This window comes from Passer montanus, unplaced genomic scaffold (genome assembly GCF_014805655.1).
Source record: "Passer montanus isolate IOZ18808 unplaced genomic scaffold, ASM1480565v1 scaffold19, whole genome shotgun sequence".
NCBI classification, from domain to species: domain Eukaryota; kingdom Metazoa; phylum Chordata; class Aves; order Passeriformes; family Passeridae; genus Passer; species Passer montanus.
Window position 1 is genome coordinate 3,781,814 of NW_024366480.1, and position 23,727 is coordinate 3,805,540.

Here is a 23,727-nt window from a genome sequence, read left to right on the forward strand (position 1 = left end):
AATGAAGCCTACCTGCCTCTAGTCGTAGAAAACTGAAATGTTATTGCAGTTGTGTTTAGAAAAGATGACTTTTATAATGTTTCTGAAGATTTTTCTAAGCCATCTTCTCTTGGATTCTTTGAAATCTGGATACCTGGCTCTGGAAATTCCAATCACCCTAAGTACTGATATTGTAAAATCTAAAAATTAGTGATACTGTGTTTCTTTAATTAATGTAAGTGATGTAGTGTAGAGGTTTGTTAGTCTTTGCATAACATAATGTGACTTGAAATCCCACTCCTAGAGCATCAGAAATTCTTGCAAATTGCATTCTCTATTTTGTGAGGTATGTATTTATAGATACATTACAATGAAGAATAATTGAGGTTATAGTGAAAGTTAGAAAATACATTGTAACTATTTTCTCAAAAGTATATTTGTTATAGTTTGTTGAATTATTTAACCTATTTTTTATCCTGAACATCCTAACTTCACACAGCCCAGCTGTTATCAGCCATTTAGTGAGGAGCTCTTGAGTACAGGATTTTCCTGTCCATTCAGTTACCTGTTCCTACAGTCTTACAGCACTCTATGTAATCCTGGATCTGCAGCAGAATTTCCTTTGCATGCCTTACAGCTGTAGCATCTGAGCACTACAGAAATACTAATTTACTGCACAACCCTCACATAGATGGTGGAATACTATGCCCTTGCCATTTCACAGAAGACAATTGAGGTGCAGGGGCATTAAATATTTTCTCATTTTATTAAAGTTATCAATTTAAAACACACAGTTTAGTTTTCCAAAGTACTTGAAGATATAGAATTTGATGTTGGAAACACAACTCGTATTGTCTTGGGGTGAAGCAGGAATCACTTCTGAATATCAAAGCCCAAGCCATCAAACTGAGTAACCAGTGAATGAAACACACATATTTGACCCTGAATATAAATATTGTGGTCAAGTATCTTGAAAATGTTTTTTGCACACGCAGAGAAACAATAAAGTATGTGAACAACCTCATCATTGCCCTTTTTTTTTTGTTTTTCAGCTATCTAAAGACCTAATTTTAGGGAAGACTTTTGTTATATTGATCCATATTTGAGTACCTTGATAGCCTTTGAATCTTCAGGCCTACTACATGTTCTGCTATCATTTGAGAAAAAAAATGGTTAATTGATAGTGATAATGGCTTTTCATCCTAATCAGCAACAGCACAAGAGGGGTTAAGATATTTACTATCAGAGACTTTTTGATCACTGCTACCAGAATGGTTTTCTTTAATCCTTCTGCTACCAGTTCTTATATGTCCTGTGTCCCCATATTTGTCAGATTTCCATATTCCCAGATCCTTCATTTGTGCATTCCACTTCTCTCAAGGTTCTCATTGTAGTTTCCTGGCATGGCCTTTATATTTAATTTATTACACACCTGAGGTTGTTTCCCTGATGCTGTCCTGTCAGTAGGACAGATTCCTAGCAAAAGTAGCAAACATAGAAATTGGCACAAGCTTGCAAAGTATATATTCACAAATAATGTAAGTGTTCACCCCAGTCTCAGCAGTTCAGTTGTATCTTGCATTAGTGTTAAATCTCTCCCCTCTATAGTGTTTTGCTGAACTGGGAAACCATAAATTAATGCATCATAATCTTCAGTCTATTTACTCTTGCAAAGCATTTAAAACTTCAAAGATTTCTTCCAGGATCTATTCTTAGCCAAAAGGCTTTTTTTTCATCATCTTTTTGCTGCTAATTGGAACTATCATTACATATGACTCAACGGTAATTTCTCTGAATTTTAATGAAGTGTTTTCCAGTGTAGTATAACAAAACAGCTCCACTATCCCTTGCAGATTTTTCTAACCTCAGCTGTTACCACTATGAGATCCTCTTCAAATAAACTAACCTTTACCAAGAAGCCTTCCTTGGGGGATGGAAGTTTCATTGGATGAGTAATGGAAGGCTCATTCTGCATGTGATTGCGTCAGAACAGCACATGCAGAGAGTTACAAGAGCCTGACAGCTCCTCAGCAGGCTACTGGAAAATGAGTTACTAACTGCCCTGTGGGACAAGAAGTCCCCTAACCACAGCTTCTTCCAGGGTGAGGTAGCTTGGCCGTCAGCAGGCCTGGAGAAGGTGTTACACCACCAGATCCTAGCTCAGCTGGCAGTTGTTCTTTGAGGACAAGAACTCCCAAGAGCTCTTGCAAGATCAACAAACAGTATGTGTGATGGGAGACAGCTTAGCTAATCATTTGAATAAATAAAGGCACCGATGGAAGACAGCTTAGCTAATAAATTAAATAAATAAAGGCACCAATGGGAGACAGCTTAGCTAATAAATTGAATAAATAAAGGCACCGCTGTAGTGGAGTTGTGTTGCAGGCCTTGAAGGCTGCTCTTTTTTGGTGAATATCTGGCAAAGAATGCTGCTACTTAAGTGACTTGTCTTCTAATGACATAGCGTGTGTTTCATGGTGATTTATGTGTATGTGGTTTATAACTGTAGTAAGTGAATCACTGAAATGTATTGAATAGGTGCTGCCTGTTTGTTACAGATGATCAACTGTTCTGGAAAGTCAGCACATTTTTGAAAGCTGTGCCTATGCAGACAAAAACATGTAGCAGTTGGGATAACTATACAGTTTTCTGTGTCTATTTCAAGTGTTCAGAGTTCATTGGTTTAACTGAAATGCCATTTTTCTTTCAAAATACATTGTTGGTGTGCTGAGGTTAAATTTCAAATATAAGAACCAAACATGCCTGTATTTTATAATGCAAAATACTATCAAACAGTTAGAAAAAAATCTGCAAGTGGTTCCCAGTGTTTTCTGTGTTAGATAAAACCAGCACTCCTTGCAAATAGTTTGTCAGCTGAAGTAGATAAGTAGATGGTGTTCCACAGAAAAGTCGTATGGTTTCACCACACAGGAAACCAGGTTGTCAGTCTATATTAGCTCGGAGATCAAAAAACTACAGCAAGTAGCTAAACTTGGAAACCACTAATTAAATGAGAATAACAGGATACATTAATGCACTTCTTGCCACATGAGTTGATTATTTTGTACATTTTTGGCAAATAAAGAAAAACTATATTTCTTCCAGATTTAAGGTAATAGGATCCTAGGAGAAATAAGCATTCATCATCAGGCCTGTGGGAACAGACCTCAACTTTAACCCCACAACGTATTAAAAGACTATTCGTTCTCTTTCTACAGAAACTAATTATGTAAAATTTTTAAAATTCCATTTACATCACTTTACATGATCCTCTATATTTTATATTCAGTCTGTTACTGGATTGTACATCCAATTTTTGTCTAATACATTAAAGTGAACTGTTTATTGCTTCAGCGTTAGATACAATTCATTATGTGAGGAACAAATATGACCATCTTGTTTTAATAGGTTTTGAAAAATTATTGTCTTTACCTTTTAGTCCTCCTGGATTTTTTTAATCACTTTCTTACCTATAAAAGCTGTCTTTGATGTAGTCTGTCTGGATGCAAATGATGCAAGAACATGTTTATGAAGTACAGCTTCATTAAAATTGCCTTTAAATACTTATACACTCAAATTATGGATACTTTATAGTGAAGTCCTCTATCTGCAGTAGTTTCTTGGGAAGGCATTGGGTTAGACGTGAAGTAGTGGAGGTCCTTGATAATTCAGCTTTATAAATAATTTATGCAGAACACAATATCCAAATAAACTAAGAAATGTTGTGTCCCACTGAAAGATAAAGTGAGAACTGGGGAGCTGGTGGTTTTCTCCTTCATGCCAGTCCCTCCACACATGATCTGGGGACCATGAGTGGCACAGCAGGGGATCTTGGCTTAGGTATAAAAAACAATAATCAGAACTGCACCATGGCACTCTCTCCAGCCTTTTTTCCTTTTCACTGTTTGCAGAGGCAACAATTGTATCCATTACCAAGGTCAGTGGTTTGGAGAAACCTGGAAAATAGCAGCTACCAGAAACCCTCTAGAATAATATCTCCAGCAGGTGATAGATTAGTTGGAACAAATTGGAACCATTGCACTTCAGCAATCCTGGTTTCTTTCAAGCTGTTTTAAAAATGTCGTCATTTTAATACACAATATCAGCCCTGCGGAACAGTCCACAGCAGGTTAATTTGAATCATATGATGTATCACTGCCCTCAGCTGACATGAGCTCCGTTCCATGTGTGAAGCCATAATAAATCCATTCCCAACCGAGGCAAATTCCCTGTGAGAAGGTGAACTAATCCAGGCCTCACACTGGCATGTTAGCCCTCCATAATTGAAAGCAGGGCCACCTGTTCCCAGCACAGTTAGCCTATAGAGAGAAAATTAGCATTAGATCAGATACTTAATATATTGAAAAATCATTCATACTACTTGCAAGTTCAGCTGTGGGCTGCTTAGCATGACATCATATATAAACCTAGGAATGTGCCCACTTGATCCCAGTTTAACAGTTTTGTTAACCATGGTGTTTGTTAACTTTGAAAGGAGAATTTTTTGATTTAATGAGAGCTGACACGTGAGAAGGGGAACTAGCCAGGGTGCAGACTTTTCTAATTAACTCTGGGTCATTTGCAAAACTTTTGAGCTTTCTAGTAGGGCTTTTTTTTCCCTTTGCTCTTTTACAAACAAGTTTTTAAAGCACTGACACTGTAGCCATGAAATTATATTTATTTGATTAAGAGGGCAAAGAGAAATATTCCAAACAGGTGTACCAGCCTGTAGGTATTGCTTTGGACTTGACACATCTCTTGTCTGTAATATCAGTGTAATAATGAATAAAATCATCAAAGTACCTTTCTAAAACCAGTGTCTGCAACACTTATTTTAAATTTAGTTTTGTGTATGCCTAAGTACAGAAAATGAAAACTGTGCACTGGAGCCACATGGATGAGTTGAAAATTATTTTCTTATAATATTTTTCAGTGTATTGGCATTCTTTTAACACTTATTTCAAACATTTGCTCCATTTTCTGAAACCTTCGTTGCTTTGGTTTTGTTTTTTTTCATCCCATGTGTGTCTTAATATAGATGTATTATTCAGCAGCTAAGCAGAAAATAGAGAGTATTTATGGGTTCTTTTCTTTTCCACAAACGTGCTCCATGACCTGGAACAATTTATTTCGTCTTACTGTATTGTGCTTCATCTTCCCTGACTCTCTGTTGAGAGAGTTAATGTTTCCTTAGCCTGGGTTTTCCTTTCATGATAGTGCCTCCCGATGCCCCCATTATAATTTTTGGCCTCACCACCCAGCCCTTGGCACACTTCTGTATTGCACTGAGCTGTATTTGGTAGCTGCACAGTTGCTTAATTTCAGTCATCATCTACTGAATAGCAGTATCCCTCCATTGTTTATTAATGGCATCTTTGGGCTTCTTGACCTGCAACAGTTTATCTTAATTTACTTGTGACAGTTTTAAAAAATTAAGAGAATTGCATCACTCTGAGCCTTGTCTGAGATCCCAGAGCTGGAGCTGTTAATGTCTAAGTGTCACCGTCACATCATGTCAGTGACACACCAGGTCATGGAAGAAGTGGTTGTTCCTGCTGGGAGCACCCGGCTCAGGGTGATTGAGCTCCCTGAAGGCTCCAGTTTCCCATATTGGCCTTGGAGAGCAGTTTCTGTGGGGCTGCAGCACACAGACAGCAGTGGGTAGGAATACTGAGCAGTGACTACCAGGCTCTTCTAGACTAACTGGCATCTGTCTCACAGAAGCAGACTGCAAGATGGACTGCAGATGGCCTCTGAAGCCTTGTCTCAAGTTTCTTCCTCATTTTCCCTTGATCCAAATTGGGAATGATGAATTAGAGGATAAAAACAATTAGTTGGGATTCTTCTTGCTTTTCAATTTCTCTTAATTTGTGTCTCTTTTGATGCTTGACCAGACAATTGAGAACAGTACAACTGGTCTTTTCTTTACGTCTCTTTCCTACTTTTATAAATTTAATTTTTGCAATTCAGCCATTACCCATTTGCTGAAGGGCCACCCTGACTCCAAATCAGAATCAGGGCTCAAGATTACCTTTACCTTCCTCATATTTCCTGTTTAAAGTCCCTACATCAGGATGGGCGGCTAAGGGAGAAAGAATATCACTGTTGGTAAAATGTTACATGCCATCATCTGCTCCTCTCCTGTTTAGGACTAGGAAATTAAATCATGTTAAGAGTTTAGGATAAATAGTAGGTTTTCTTTCTATAGGAGTACTGTATATTAAGAAGTTTAATATTTCACAGCCTTCTTGGGGAGGGGGAGAATGAGATCCATATCTAACCTCAAGGAGAAAGACCTGGGCTTTTCTGTTTTAGCTGTGAGAAGTAAAAGATCCACTGCTGAATAAGTGTTATGGAAATCAATTCTGAGAAAACAGCTTATTTTTCTCTCTCACATTTCAGCATTTCTTGATCTTTGAAAAGATCCCAGTCTTATAAATTATGGAATCATTAAGGTTGGCAAAGACCTCCAAGACCATCAAGTCCAACCTTTGACCTAGCACTGCCATGGCAACTAAATCATAGCACTAAGTGCCATGTCCAGTCATTTCTTGAATACTTCAAGGGATGGTGACTCTACCACCTCTCTGGGCAACCCATTTTGATGCCTGACCACCCTTTCAGTGAAAAAATTCTTCCTGAACTGGACTTCCACTGGCGCAATTTCATGCCATTTCCTCTTGTCCTGTCACTGGTTGCCTGGTAGAAGAGGCCACTCCCCATCTGGCTCCAGTCTCCTTTCAGGAATTTGTAGAGACCAGTAAGGTCCCCCTTGAGCCTCCTTTTCTCCAGGTTAAACAACTCCAGCTCCCTCAGCTGCTGTTCATATTATTTACTCTCCAGACCTTTATTGCCCTTTTCTGGAGACTCTCCAGACCCTCAATGTCCTCTGTCTAGTGAGGGGCCCAGAACTGGACACAGCACTTGAGATGTGGCCTCACCAGTGCCCAGTACTGGGGCAGTTTCTGCTCTGGTCCTGCTGTCCCTATGTTGGTGATACATGCCAGGATGTCATTGGCCTTCTTGGCCACCTGGCACACTGGCTCATGTTCAGCTCCTGTCAGCCAGCACCCACAGGTCTTTTTCCAAGAAGCAGCTTTCCAGACACCTTGCCCCCAGCCTGTCAGGCTGTATGGGATTGTTGTGGCACAAGTGCAGGACTCACATTTCACCTTATTGAACCTCATAGACTTGGCCCATTGATCCTGCGTGTCCATATTCACCTTTTGACTAATTGTCATGGCGTTTACTTTCTGGTATCTAAGATTAAGAAAATACTATGGTAGTTTTTAAGTCATAGAAGTAGTAACATTTTGTACATTAACTTATGGCATATATAAGTCCACTGAAGCTTCCAGCTCCAGTAAGCTGTAATTTACCTGGAGCAACCGTGCTAGGAGCCTTTGTTATTTTTGTGTTGCTTATTCATCCTTAGCCCTCCAAAGAAAAAGTAATTTTGAGTAATATCACTATTCACAGATGAAAATTATATCTTCCCAATACAAATTTGAATGTTATGGAGAACAAGAATAAAATACTTATAACCCTGCATTTTTTTTAACTGAAGCTCTAAGTAATAAAATGACAAAGAAAGAAATTGCTTCAGACAGAAATTTCAGAATGCTGCTCATAGGTTTCCTTTTATAGTTGTTATGATTTAGTTCAAACAGGCCATATTGAATCCATTGGGTTTTTTGTAATAGATTTCAAAATACATAATAAATGTAAGTAATATGATGACTAATGGGTCAAGTGAAGTTGGAACTTTTAAAATGAGAAAATAGCTGGAAACGGTTTTCAGGAAACTATTCCAGTTGATTTTTGGTCCCCCACAAGGTGTACATTAACATAAAACTCCGTAGAATCGCCTCTGGGACCTGAATTCCCTCTCTGATTTCATTATTCCAAAGTGTTTCTTTTTCCTCCACTGTTAAGTCATCTCCTGGTGTGGTGGGAGCATATAATAAGTGTAATTTATTTATATTTATCTAATCTCCTTTTAACTCACCAGTTATTTCATCATTCTGTTTCCTAGCTGCTGTTCAGAAAGTTGTGAAGGCTAATTAGAAACTAATAATTGAAATACATGGATTTACTGGGTAATCTAAAGAGAAGTAGTGAAGAAATTGTGGAAGAGAAAGAACAATTCAAATTCTAACTCAAATGCTATACTGTAATCAAAAATTGCTTTGATACCAAGTAGTTCCATTTGCTTTAAGAATAACAGAAGTACCTCTCTTGAATGCACTTGATTTGCAAGCACAGTAAATTTTTTCACTTTGTTTTGCTGGAAATAAATAACACCTGGCAAAATAAGTTATTGCTAATACACCTTAAATCTAAAGAATGCATTGGGTTATAATTTTGGTAGCCAGTCACTAATAGGCAAAGGAGAAGCTGATGTAATGGAGGCGTTAAAGATGACTTTGAACTACCTTTTAGTCTCTGTTGATCCTGATGTAATTCTGGGGAATTGAAAGAGTCAGTGGAGTTACAGGAAGCTTGTGTTTTCCTATGGGTATAGAATCTGCATAGTATTATGTGCTGTTCTTCCCAAGGTGTTTAAAATAATCTAAAAAACTGTTACACTTGGATTTTGCACCCCAAAAATTTTATTCCAGTTGAATCTGTGTGACCCATAGATTTTAAAGCTCTTTTGAGTACATTTTGACTGTCTGGTGAGGCGGCTGAATATCTATCTTAATCAACTCCTATAAATAGCTCTTCATGTTTCATCAGTTTTCATTGTTCTGTCCATCACTTAAATATATTTTCCTTAGGAGGAATGTTAAAGTTTCTTTTACATTGCTAAGGATAATGTATAAAAGAGGTCAAAGACTAAAGATTGCTCAATTGTGTTTTTTCTTTTCTTTTTGAATGTTTTACTTAAAATACCAAAGAATCTCTTTACATAATCTTTAACCAGTTGTAAAAATAACCTATATCATTATGAGATAGTTAAAATATTTCCAATGAACGTTCCAAAGTCACATTTTCTGCAATTATGCTTCTGGCTGCCACCACATTCTGTCAGGGCTGATTTACTGGTTAATAATAATTTCATACAAAACTTTGTCAAGTTACCAGTCATGACAGCATTTTTCTGTGTGACATGCACAGTTTCCAAACAGAAAAGAGGGAAGTCATTTGCATTTCTCTGGTGTCCTGGTGGCCATTTTTTTATTGCCTTCTTGGACGAGTAGCCAAGAGCAGTGATAAAAGCACCGGCCCAAGTGTCAAGTATGTTCCACCACTGAGCTGCACCAGCGCCCTGTGTCTTCTCTGCCCTGGCTAAAGGAAGTCCCAAAAGCAGCTTCTCCCTTTGTGTTCATCTCCTTTTCCATCCTTCACACTCAGTTTTTGCATGTGTTAAGCTTTGGGTTAAGCCCTTGACATCTGTTGAGTCAACTTAGGTCTAAGAAGTTTTTGGGTGTCAGGAAGGTTTCTTGGGTCTTTTCCCCCTTCTGGGCTGTATTACTTTAGGAAAGTGCTGGCAATCAGATGTGTATAAGATAAAGCAATTAGATTTAAAAGTTGCCATACCAAGGAATAAGGGTCCTCCTTTACTACCTTAGAAACTTAATCTATTTAGCAAAAGCAATACGTAACATCTGTTTATTTTACTCCTTTATTAAATACAGTACTAAGGGAAAAATTTAAATTTATAAGGCAGTTGTTTGGTTGGGTTTTTTAACATTTTATTTTAAAAACTCTCCATTTGACTATTGTAAATAAATTAATGTCATAATGTCACATGGGTCTCTACTTTATTCCTAACTCCTTTCTCAAAGGAAGGAGAGGTCCATTATGTCTGCATAGAAGGCAGACAAATCTTGGGGTATTCCAAGTGCCAAGAGGGTAGGGAGTTTATCCAAAGTATTATGACATTTTTCTTCCCATGATTTCAATTAAAATGTCAATATATAAGGATTTTGGAAAGTCTTCCAAGTTGATCTTGTGTGGTTTTGAATGCATGAAAATCCTCACAGAATCGCTGAGGTTGAAATAAGACCTCTGAGATCATTGAGTCCAACCTTTGATCAACCGTGTCAACCAGACCCTGACTAAGTGCCATGTCCAGTTGCTTCTTGAACACTTCCAGGGATCCTGACTCAATCACCTTCCTGGGCAGCCAATTTCAGTGTTTACAACCCTCTCCAATCCTGTTTTCTTCTAATGCCCAACTTTCTAGCTTTGGTACTTGCCTTCCTGCTAGACCCACATATTACCTAGTGTTTTGCCAGTTCCTAGTTTCAGTGCAAGTGAAAGCATTTTCAGAAAATCAATAATTAAAGTTCTAAGTTAAAAATAACTTTTCAGTCTTAAATTTCAGTTATCTGTAACTTGTGGAGTAGTGCAGACATTTTTCTAAGATTGTTTTGGTTTTTTTAAGTTCAGCTATGACAGATCTTACGTAGCCATTAATAAATTTATCTTATCTTTGTAGAAAATGTGCCAGATATTTTTGGGGGGAGTGGATCAGAAAAGTACTTTGCTGCATGCCTGTGAGTCTCTGAAGTCAATATAAGACTGTTCTTAAAAGACGCTCTGAAACTCTGTCCCTACAGCTCTTTACTGTTGGTGTAAAAATTTATCTAAAGAATGGAAGAATCAAGCTCATTAGTTTGCATCAATGTTAAGAGTAAGATGTGATCCTGGACAACTTGAAACTGGTTTCTATGAAATATTCATTAATCTATGTAAAACCTTGAACAGACAGTGTTTCCTGTATATATTTATAATGAAACTCGAAACTAAGTAGTGCTGTTTGAACATTTCATCTATTTTAGATATATGCACAGAATTTTAATCACTTTTGGTTCATGGGGTTGGGGCAGTGGCAATCAAACAGCAAAGGGAAAAGCCCTTTTCCCCATAACCAGAATAGCTGTCTCATTACTGGTCAAAAACTGAATTTGAAATGAAAAATCTTAAAAACTAAGTTAAAAGCTAGATTCTGTAAGGAATTGTTACATACTGATGCTGCAGCACAGAAATAAGTTTCAGCCTTCATAAGATCCTGCTTCCTATCTGTGAAATAATTTTGGCAATTGCTGCATCTCAGCTATCAGGATATCACTATTAATAATGTTGTTCATATTCATTGTGGTTCCTAAAAATTCTGTGAGTCTTTTAGTAGTCTGAGAAACACCAGAATCCTTTTTGGTGAGGAGATGAAAAGCATTTCAAGAATAAAAATGGCTTTTTAAAAATTTTTAAAGCAATACATTATTCCAATCTCCCTGGAAAATGAAGAAATCTAAACATAACTCAGTTTTTGTATTTGTTTTTTATTTCACATTTCATCTTGAAAACGCATTGAAGACTGCTGCATATGAACTGTGTAGGAAACAACACAATACACATGTTATTCACTCATTTAAATGTGTTGAAAATGTTCGCTGTTGGCTTTGGAGTTTAGTCAAATAGTTCTTCTGGATATAAAACTCAAGAGAATGTGAAGTATATTTTTATTCTGACACAAAAGAACTAATGTATCTCCCCTCCTACGCACTCAAATAAAGAGTGTGTCTTTCAGATAGCTGTGGTGATCCCTGGGAAGAGATGAGATGAGATAAAATCCATTTTGTGTTAAGTTTCTTCCTTTAAAATTGTACATAGTGATGGTTGCTTTTAGTATTTTTGATTATATTTTAATTCAGATTTATTGCTAAAAATACTGTTTTGTTATGTTTTAACATTGATTCAGTCCTTGTAATGAAATATGGTGGAAATATGGTGGAAAAGCTATTTCTACTCAATGCTTATATTTGCACACAGCTTGAATAATTGCACTATAGCTTGTCACATTTCTTTCTCCAATTCTCCCCTACAGCTGACATAAATGTGGACATATCAAAACCTTTGAAAGCAAATCTCAGTTTTGCCAGACTTGACCAAATAAACCAGTTCTTGAAGAAAATCATAACCACGAATGAAGATGTGCCCAGGAAGGAGGCTGCTTCATCAGCTGGCATTATTCCAGATGAGGACATCACTTTGATATCCAGACACCCCAGTACAAAGGACTTTCTACCTGCAGCCCACACCAGCACTGTGCAAAAGGCTTCAATGCAGGAAAACTTGTGGCAAGCCCTTTCCTGCTTCCAGAAAATTTCCATTCACACTGTTCAAATGGTTGTTTTGATGGAAACCATCCCACACCCCAGTAAACCTTGTTTGTTAGTCTCTTTCTCAAACCTCAGTGGAAGCCTGAATATTAAAAGTGGACATAAAACTGCAGGTAAGACTTTTTTTTAAAGCTGGAAGAGCTACTGGTTTGTGTGAGTGGTGGTCTAGTGACCATTTCAAAGTGTGGGGCATTGCAGGGAACTGCTCCAGCCAACATCATAAAACCACAACAGAAAACAGCAAATCCCTGATAGACTCTATTACCCAAGTTTTCCTTTCTGTGAGGGAGCACCCAAGAATGATTAATTCTGTAGTTAATATCCCCTAGGTTGTAATTACTAATTTATTGATGGAATTCTGGCTCAAATAGTGGTTATGAGAATCACTCCTCTGGTATTCCAATAATTTAGCACATAATTCAAAGGGCAAAATTTTGACAGTTTTCACTCTGTAACTAGATTTTCTTGTTAGGACCTTTGTTTTTGTCTTTAAAAAATGTAAAAATAATTGTTCAGAGCCCTGACAGGTGCTACTATATAAATATTGGGTCATGCTGTTACTCTGCTCCAGATTTATGAAGTTTTCAATTTTTACATGTTTCCTCTGCACACCTGAGAGTCACACAGGGAAAACAGACACTCTGGCCTCATTACTGAAGCACTGCAAGGAAACTTAAAGCCTCGGGTACAATTAACCAGATACCAGAGACTCATTTAAAATGGAGATATTTTGAGTGTCACTGTAAATTGTTTTATTAGTATTTCAGTAAAATTAATAAGATGGTGTATTTCCATGGTGTGGAGATGAGCCAGATGTAGGTAGTTGGAAGAGTAGCTTGAGAGGTAGAACGGTCTCTAGCTGAGAAGAACAAGTTGTTGGCCAGCTGAGGTGGTGATTTATTTCTTTTTCATCAGAAATATTTCTCCTCAGGCCAGCAAGTTCCAGTTCTTCTTTATTGTTTTAAAAATGAAAAGTTTAAGGTTCATAGGACATGAAAACCCATGAAAGTGCCGGGGCCAGAAACTTTTGATTTATCGATTAATAAACAGCAGTGCAGGCAGGAGCAGTGCCTGTGTTCCCACGCTTTTCCACTCGGATCACAACTCTTGCATAGAAGGCACTGCAGCTGAGTAAAAGCCTTTATAATGTGCTTTAAATAGTTTTAGTTTTGTTTCTGTGTCATAATCCTCTTCCCTTCCTTGGGCTCCCCTCTATCATTTGTGCATTATCTGTCCCATGGTACATTATGGTGTCCACATCATGCTTCGATACATCAAAGCTGGGCTGCTCCCTCACTGTTCTATAAAGCAATTTGGCAAACTCACACTGTATTTCACTTACCCTGGAGGTTTTCATCCTCCCAGAAGGAGGACGTACCTTGCCTTGCATGTTAAGCTTCAGAAACATTTTCAGCTATGAAGTTCTGTTTCTTAATTCTTCTGGCAGTCTGAGAAAATCAATCTTTATTTTACACGTTATAAGCCATACATGAATCTTCAGTACAGTCATAATCTGGCAGGCATTGTGAAGTGGAGCAATACTGATGTCAAATCTAATGAAAATGGACATTAGTTACTCTATATAAAGAACTTCCATAACCAGAAAATTAGTAGGCATCAACAGATACTTTTCACTTTTTTTTTCCAGTTAAAAATGCTTTATCTTTACTTTATAAAAAGAAAAATACATGTGCATGAGGTTTTACATACTGTTATGGTGTAATAAATTAAGTTCTAATTAGAGCAAAAGACACACCTCCGCAAAACTGATTGAAATTGTCAAAAAATCTTTTAAGAAATTACTTGGATTTTTTTTTTTTTTTAACAGTTGTTGATCTGAATTTAAAGTGCTGATAGAAACCAAGGTGGAAATTACAATTTCAGTAGAGAAAATAGAATACTCAGTGTGGGGAAATGATACTATAATCTTATGTTAAAAATCTTTTAGAAGGATACCACAGTTGCTAACTAGATTTGTTTTATTATTGCAAAGAAATTATGCAAGCTAACCCAATTTTTAAAATATTTTAGCTGTGTCTTGAGAGGAAGGAGCATTTAAATAACTCAGTTCTTCACTACTGTTCTTTTTATAAAAGGTTTTATAGATACACTTTCTGAGCTGAACAGAGTTAATGTCAGGTTTTTTTAATAGAATGAAACTAATACGTGAATACTTCCCTGTGTCTTTGATTTTACAGTCGAATAACTATTGTGACCATCTGCAGCAGCTGCATTTTACGAATTATTTGCTGAACCAAGCTAAGCGCAATGACAAAAGTAGTCATCTCAGATGTACTGTTAAAACAGAGGAGGAAAAAGGAGCATTGCTTGCCTTTTGTACAGTATGGCCATCTGCTGTACAGATGTTATTATATAGAATGACTTCAGATACAATAATTGTAGAAAATTTTCATTAAAACCTCAACAATTTGCACTTGTTTACTTGAATCTGCATAACTCCCCAGTGAGACAACACAATACGCTTGGGGTTTCTTTGGTTCTCACTAGCTTACTCTTTGATCCTTTTTGATGTGCTGACTTTAATAAACATAGTTAAAAACACTATTCAAAAACATCATGGAAAAAACTACAAAGGAACAATTATAGCAGTAGAAACTACTCTAATCCCTTACTTACGCAAGCTATTTTTAGTGAAATATGGTTTTTTACACGTTTTATGTGGCAGTGTTTTATAAACAGTGTAAACGACCCCTTTTCCAGATGAGTTTTAATGCAGGAGATGAAGTTGTTTTGTAAGGAATCCTATTTGCTAGGAATTACTGAGCAAAAAAAGCCTCACAAGAATATATATTGTCGTCATTTTCCCTCCCTTATGGGGGGGAAATAAAAGTGCATGACCTTGTGTATTGCTTTCATTTCTTTTCAGCTGAAATTAAGAAGAAAGCTTGCTATCCAACTTATTTTTTTTAATTATCAATTTTCCCTCTAGACTTTACTGGTTTAATCATGAAAACTAAAGGCATTCTAGTTTCATTTTTCTTCTTAAATTCTTACGAAACTAAAAATTTTTAGCTTCTGAAAAATAGCGGGGCTAATTAGTTGAATGATTTCACTTCTAACAAAGTTAATTATAAGTGTTGAACAGTCACATTGCAATTGGATCAAACTAAAACACTTCTATTTCTGTATGTACTGCTGTGCTGTTGTACAACCCCAAACTTTTAGTGTGTCAAGGGACTTAATCTTTTGGACATTTTTCAGGTTTTAGTACAACAGTTACTTATAACAACATGGTTACTATTTCTGTTAGAATACTTATGTTCCCCTCTGTACTCATGTTTAAATACTCACTATTTTGGTTTTAGTAAAATAATACTGTTGTAGACTGTATTGCAGTGTACTGGCACAAAAAGAAAAAATAATAAAACAAAACAAAGTCCCTTTAAAAGAAAAAAGACTTTAAAAGAGGCTACCATTATAATTTTCCTGATGCCCTTAAGGGTAGGAATTCATCGTACTGATATTCAATAAAACAATTATCTCTAGTAATTTTATATTTTGAGGCTTGGAGTTACAAGTTAAAACTTGTACCCATTTTTTTGAAAATCAAACACTTAGCTTGTTTGTGCTGTTGATGAAAACCCCAACTCCAAGAACTGCTGTTAGACCTGGTTCAGTGATTTTTGTCCTCTGATGTACGTGACATCTTCCCTAAATGCTAAGAGCTCGAGTCCCATGTACCCAGTCAGATCTGAGATGGCTTGGTATCATGTTTGAGGTATGTGACTCACTGCTTAACTGTCACAGGGCATTAGAACTGAAGTAAGTTTTAGCAAGAAATACTAGAAAATAGAATGGAATTCTAAACATATGGCTTGCAGTTAGTTTAGGTTTGTAGTTGAAATTAGCACTACCTACCTGCCAAAAGAGCAGATAAATTAAGAGAAGTTGAGGACCATTCTTTCCCCAAAGTGAAAGACAGCAAGAAGCCTGTAGCCTCTCAGTGGAGCCTTATTTTACTCTGGCTGGACACGGGAGGGAAGTCGTGCTGCTCAGTGTCTGAACTGAGAGAGTTACAGACATAAAATATTCCAAAGATCATACACAGAATTCCCCAGCCCTTTGTCCCATATGTAGAGATGATTACTTTAGCATATAAATAAGGGGGAAAAAATAAACACTGGTTGAGCCTATGATAATTGCGAGTATTTTTACTAAACCTGAAAATAATTACATACTTGAGATACTTTACAGAACTTTTAGAAATTAAATGCAGATATGAATTGGTATAGCACAAAGACCAAACTTCAATTTGGAGTTAACTCACTCCCTCGAGAAAACTCTGCTAAGGCGTTGTCATAGCCTTTGGATGCTGCAGATATGCAAGTTAGCCCATGGGGAAATAAAACTTTAAATTAGATATGACTACCTAAAATAATATGCAGCAGTAACAAGCCATTTACAGCACCCAGAAGGCGTTTGTTACTTTTAGAAAGAAATATAAACTCTTTCCAACACTTGAACAATAGGAAATTAATTCTCTGTCAGTAAAAGCCAGAGGACAAACTAAATATTTAAATGGTCACTGAGGACTGAGGTGGAAGTGCAGCTTGTAGACAGCTATACAAATCACTAACAAATCTTAATGAATATTGGGTGTGGGCATCAGGGTCCTGTCAGATTTGACACCGTGTCCCAAGTAGCTTAAACCCAACACTCAAGGAAAGGTGGAGACCTCATCAGGTCTCTAACATCTGGGATTTTATTTGTCATTTTGGCATATCCTGCAAGCGCAAAAGAAAGAGTAAAAGGGGATTATCCTGACAATGAAATGAGTTACTGAATCTTGTGATAATGAAAAGCAGAAGAATTCTAATTCCTTTCTATAGTCCCTGAGGTGGAGGTGCGTTTATAGTTCTGCAGGAGTATAATGTAGGAGGGAAGAACAGATGGCCTAAAATCCATGAAACAAGACACCATCTAATCCCAGGACTGAGTACCACTATTAATCCTGGTCAGATCCCCTACTGATACTTTGTAATAGGGTTCAGAATTGCTACTGATGAACTAGCACGTTAACTTCAGAGAGTAAAAAAAAGAATTAAAAGTTCCTTGAAGGTTGTTTGTTCAAGACAGTGTGCACTAATTTTGTAGACCTGCATTTGCTCTCTGAGTAACTCAGCTTTAAAAATATTTCAGATTAAATTTAATTCCAAACAAATATGGTTGGATTTTTAATCTCTTCAGCTTTTATTGTGAAATTAATTACATATTTTTTGCAACTGGAATTTCTTTTGATAGTGGGATCCCAGTGTGTATATGGTAGTAGTAGGTGATGCAGTATTTACATGGAAGTCAATTTAAGAGACTGTTTAAATTCATGAGACTATAGATACAACAGAGAAAGTTTTCTTTATATGTTTTATGCTTTCTGTGATGTTCTTCTGGTTCAGTCTTCATTTGTTAGTGTGAGGTGGAGGACACAGAGGTTAGACATTATTTCCAATCGTAGGGACCAATTACTTAAGCTGTTTAAATTGTTGCTATACTGACATGTTTCTTCTTTTTCCATGTCAAGAATATTTTTATGGGATGGAATCACTACCTTGCTGCCCAGACTAAAGGTGCAATTTCATAGGAAATTCAGGTTATTGTAGCCACACAATTCCACACGCTGCCTTATGCTAACTCAGTTACTTAGGTAGCTGATCAGTGGGTTGAGTCAGCTGACTCATTTCTCTGAAAACTAACCCAATACTAAAGAAGTTTGCAACAAGATTAACTCCTTCATCTGGCTCACTGGACACAGGTACACTTTAACAACCATGTGGCACAAATGAGAATACAGAGAAGTATACAGATGAGGAAGGATTTAAGGAGAAGACTGGAATACTCCCGGACCTGGACTGTCCTTGATCCTCAGGAGCCACATTCCAAGAGTGCAGGGAAGCCTGTTTGGTTCATTGGCCTGGGTGTATCTGTCAAGGCTTGAGCTTCCACAAGCATAATTGACTGGGTTAGAGAGGCCCAAATAGAACTCAGCTGCTGCCAGACACTACCTTCAGGATGGTTTATTTATAAAGAAAAGTTACCCTCTATTTCATGGATGATTTAGTTTACTAAAGCAGTTAAAATTCACTGAATCCAGTGTAGAGCCAGAGGAGCAAGACATCAAAGCTGCGACTCTAAATCAACTTTATGGTGATTATATTGGATACATTTTGAGTGGCGTCCACTGTTTTGTAATGCTTCATTTGCTGGGCAACCATTCAGTGTCTGATTTTTCAGTTGTGCTAAGTATCTACAACTTCAAAGATCAGTGACAGTTTTAGGTACCAGCTATCTCCTGATAATAAGCCAAAGTTTTCAGCCAGCCACCTAAAATTAAAATGTGAAAATGCATAGATATTTTTCTTAATTGAAGAACATCCCCATGTCCATCTGTAGAGCTGGAGTAAGAATGTTTAGCTGCTTTTCTGAAACCTGGTGGTATCTAAAAATGTTTATGATAAAAGAACCAAGTACTACTCATATCAATATGGCACTCACTTTTAAAAGCTGGACTCACACATGCAATATGAACACTGTTTTGGTGATTTATATTATGCATTGTTCTCCACCTAATTGGAATAACATAAGGCAATATGGAGCTTTACAAATATATTCTAAATTATCGTACTCCCAAGACAGCCTTGACCAATAATTAAAATCCCTTTGGATCTAAACTTTAATATGCCCTCTGTGATCAGACATCACAAAATCCAAAATTACCAAATCACCAAGTGAATTGAGATTTTCCAGTTATTTAGTATGCAGTAGTGTAATGAACATGATGTACCTGCCCAGTTATTCTTTAAGGGAGATGAGCTCATTTCAAATAGATAACCATCTTTGACTTCTCTTCTGATTCATCACTGACCTGAACTCCATTTGAACCTTGTTAGACACAAAACAAGCAGGATTCCTGGCCTGAGCTATAAAATATAATTAAGCCCTTTTGAAATGATGTGTAAAAGAACATAGCTTTACCCCTACTATAACTACTACCACCACCACAACCAATAAAGTTAAATCAACCACTGCCTGTAATGGATTAAAATAATAAATGTTCCTGGATTTTAGTGTTTGAAGTATTTGAAGAAAACAGGCTCCCAGCAGCCAGTCCTGCTGAATGCATGGGGACATTTATTAGTGATGAATTCAAGGGTTTGGCCTGTTTAAGATCATTACTTTCTGTTTACCGTGTGCTACACATCTCATGTTTTTACAGAGCCCATATGTGTCCCAATGTAATGCTGAAAAACTCTCTTTCACTAAAGAATAGCTAATTGGTACCATGTAAGTATTGTTCTCTTGGGGAGAATGAACCATCATAAGATTCAGCTCGATACTAATGAGAAATCCAGTGCGGTCAGTGGATTGTTAACTAAATCTCTCCTGGAAAATTGTTCTTTGCTACGTTTTGCCATTTGTTTGCTACTGCTGTTTCCAGACTTGAGTAAATTGGCTGGCTCTTAAATTGACTGCAGTATTTCCCGTGTAATTATTTTCACAGCTTTGTTACCCTTTCTTCTCAGAAGATGGTTTGTCAAGGATACTTGTCAACAGAGTGTTGTAACTATAGTATAACTACCCTGTATGTGATGTATCTACAGTTTTCCTGAGAGGGAAGAATTGTGTAGGTAGTTGCACCAATATATTAGATATAATGGCATATTTATATTTTAATAGCTGTCTTAATGTCAATGACAATCTGAAAGTAGCTACTGAAGTTACAGATGTGAAGAGTGAATGTTCAGAACCAAATATCTTAGACTATCACTTTAGTAGCAAGATTTCATCCCTGCCCCTCAGGCATGGAGGACCCATGGGGGAGCCTGGAGTTCTTCCTTCAGAGGGCACCAGGATCCCTTGGGTGGGAATACATCAACAGGCTGCTGCTGGCAGTGAGACCACATCGCTCACATGCCTCTGAACCAGCACGGCTGCATCTGTACTCTGGGACACGCTCTGGCTTCTGAGCTGCCCCAAACTCAGAAAAGCAATTTTCTTCATACTGCTGTTGTTTGTAGCAAAGCTACTGGCTTTTCAAAAGAGAGCTAAGTGCCAGTTCAGTGCCGTTTGCTACCTTTGTTAAAATACATGTGTTTTCATTTTCTTAATTCTCTTGTCCCCTATTGAAGTTTGCCAATTAAAAGCATGCTCTGTGTTGCATTAGGTGACAGTGCAATGAACCAAACAGCATTTGCAGCTAAGGAAGAGCAAATGCACAGGGAATAATAGAAGGAAAAAAGCTCCTTCTATATTTCTACTCATTTCATTTGGAGTTGATTCAAATGTCAACACTGAAATGTTTTTGAAAACAGAAACTCCATGGTTTATGTCAAAACATTGTCTTTCCCTTTGTTAACCAGGAAGAACAAACAGAGCTCTTTTTTAATACCTGTATTGCTTAAACTCTAAGTGATTGTTACTGTAAGGCAGGGATTGTTTTTATATATTTGCTGCATCTATTAAAATGTACCAGCTCTTTCTTTTTCTAGTCACACAAAAGGATTTATGGATACACAACATTTTAACAAGGATGAAGACTCCTATTATTGACAAATGCTAATGCAACTCTACTATAATTATATATAAACCCTAATCTAACTATGTGTAAAATTGTATTAGGGTACTCAGATTCTGTGAGATGTCTTTCTAAATCTTAGCATAAATCAAGTATGTACTGACTAAAAAAGATGCTAGAATATCAAAATAAATATCTTTAGGTAAATTTTTTTCACTGTTCTGTTGTAATGACCTCCACCTTTAATTTTGGAGCAAGGTAATTTTTGAACGTGACAAGCTAGCTATTTTTAAATCCTCCTATGTTGTTTCCAACCATATAAAATACCTGGCTATTCCTTTTGAGCGTATGTCATCATAATGGTAATTCTTGCAATAGCACACAGAAGCCTGGTCTAAGTTCTCTTTTGCTCCATTAGTGTAGATGTGTTTTGTGGTGCTATTGTGTTTCTGGCTGGAATCTGACAGGGGAGGGCTGGCAGCATTTTTTAAATGCTGTCCAAAGCAAGTGCTTCATATTTATTAGTCTCTTGGAGGAGTATTTTAAAAGTCATGAAACGGTTTGTTCCTAAAAGTAAATTATTGCACGTACTGAAAAGTGCAGTGGTGTTCATGAGCCATAATCCAAACAGCACAAGTTAACTTCTACATGTCACAGCAGTTATTTATGAAGATATATTGCTTCTTTGTGCTGCCATCTCAAGTTCACTTCAAATGGAGACTTTGATTTAATCTATTGAAACTGAAGGCAGACTTCCACAATAGAGGTTTGTGAGAGATGCATTGAAGGACTGGCTGAAAATAGTGTGTGGGATGGCAAAAACAAGGGAAAATTATTTTGCATCTTTGCTTTTCTGAGGTGATTGCATTAGTCATGGGAAAGCACTTCATGGACTGAACATATACTTTTAGGATTTCCATGGAAATAGTACCCTACTGGAACTTCTCTCAGACTTACTACTGCTTTTTAAGGTTTCTGCATGCTTGTTCTTCATTTGTTTTCTTTAAGCTTCTTCAAAACATCACTTCATGCAAGTTCGTGTAAATGCTCTCAGCATTGCAGTTTTTCTAACAGTGAACAGTGGTTTTTAATACTAAATCACTTCATCCTTGAAAGGACATGTAGGTACAACTGCTCGAAGGGACAAGGGTGTGAGTCTTGTCTACACAAGAGCACTCTGGGTCACAGAAAGCAAAATAAAATTCTCTTACTGAGTTCCTGAGCTTTTCCTGGTATTTGTAGGACACAATCCATGGATGTGTCTTGTAATATTTCATGTATTGAAAACTAACCAAAACTTCCTCATTCTTAATTGTTTCTTCATTTCTCATTGTTTGCTTAGCATTTGAGAAAGGCACTGGTGATTTTGAACCAGCAGTATTATGTGCTGAATGCTCAGTTCTACTTCTAAGCTGTTGGATGTTATGTTTTCTTTGTACTTTGTGGAGCTGAGATGACAACACAAAGAGACTGGAAAGCATAATCCTTCCAAGTGTAATCCCAGTGAAAGAAAACATAAATAAAACCACTTGTATTCTGACATTCCTTTTCCCCTTCTGTTATTTCTGCAGCTTGGCATATATTCCAGTAAAACTATAGGAAGAAATTTCTCTATATTGAAGAATTGTGCAATAGTTACCAAGAATTTCTTTCCTTTAAAATCAAAATTCCATATAGAATGTGGGGGAAAAAAAGTATTTCCAAGTATTCTTAAAATAACTAACCATAGAAGGGTATCAGTGTGTGTTGATGTTCATTTTCTTGATTCATTTTTTTGACACTGAAATTCAGTGTCAAAAACGACGTTGAATGGATCTGTCCCATAAGCCTGTTACCCAGGAGAGCAGAAGCCAGCCTAAATAAAAAACCCCAAAGCTGGAATTCCTTTTTCAGTCAGTGACAACAGTCCTGTTGACTGGCATGGGACAATGATTTGAGTCCTTGATCATTCTTACTAAACTCCAGCTGCTCAAGGAGAGGTGGTTTAAGTTTGTGGTTCCTACTCAGGTTGGACACAATTCAATGCCATTATTGCTGTGGGCATTGTTGAACCGCCTTCCTAGTGTTTGCTGGTTAAAAAAAAAATGCAAACTTCCATTACAAAAAATAGTGCTTAGTGCTATGAAACTGTAAGCCCCAGGATACAGGCTTCTTCCTTGGATACTAGGAGAGATTCATGGGTGAAGTTTTAATGCATGGATTCAAAACAGTGAGTTGTGTTTTGGGGGGATTTTTCTACCAGCAAAGTTATAAAAATATAAAATGAAACCGTACCTTGAAACACCTGTGTATAAGCCTTAGGTGGTTTTTTTAATCTTTTGCCTTTTGTAAATTTCTAGTTTCATTAGAAAAATAAGCTGTGTGCATTATAAAGTAGGGTGACATCCAACATTCAGGGTGTTGAGTCCAAGTATTAGCACGAAAGGAGATAAAAGTTAAGCCAACCTCAGATGTACTACTTTCCATGTAAATATACAAAAGAAATAGCGATATTAGGCATGGTTTATTTTATTAAACAGTGATTTGCAGTAAGTTAAATTCGCAAGAGCCGGGATATTTCTAGATGATGTCTCTATCCTCAAAATGTTTGTCTTTAATGAGAGTATGTAAGTTCTGTCATAAATGTAATCTGCCATTATAATTTTTTTTTTGTTTTATGAAGCTATATAAAGTTCAAAAGGTTATGATATGAAAACTTTAAATTCTTTTCTCAGGAAATGTGCATTATGTACCTTGAGATAAGCATTTGTTTTGAATTATTTGAATTCAAACAGTACCCTTCTTCTCCTGCTAAGTACTCCTAAGTCTAGCAAGGTGCCATGTTATAGTAATTAACCTGACAAAAGCAGAGAGAACTGTTCAAAATCTCTATTTCCTATCAGTTTGAAATATAATCAAGTGAAGCAGCTGTTCTTGTTCTTAATAAACTTTTTTTAAAAAAAAAATTCATAGTTTAATGAAAAATGTCTCTTCTTATAAACCTTAAAGTACTCAGAACACAAAAAGTCATGTTTTGGCAAATGGCTCTTGGTAAGGAATGTGGATGACACATACCTGCTGTGTTACAGCAGCATGGTATAAAGCCTG

General features: G+C 36.9%; 1 protein-coding gene across 1 annotated transcript in view; it reads left to right on the forward strand.

The window, feature by feature from the left end:
* VPS13B (vacuolar protein sorting 13 homolog B) overlaps positions 1–23,727 on the forward strand; it is a 423,217-nt gene that overhangs the window by 316,267 nt on the left and 83,223 nt on the right. Inside the window, exon 34 of the mRNA XM_039705990.1 lies at positions 11,816–12,223. Coding sequence (XP_039561924.1) covers positions 11,816–12,223 — 408 coding nt within the window. The remainder of the gene's footprint in view (positions 1–11,815; positions 12,224–23,727) is intronic.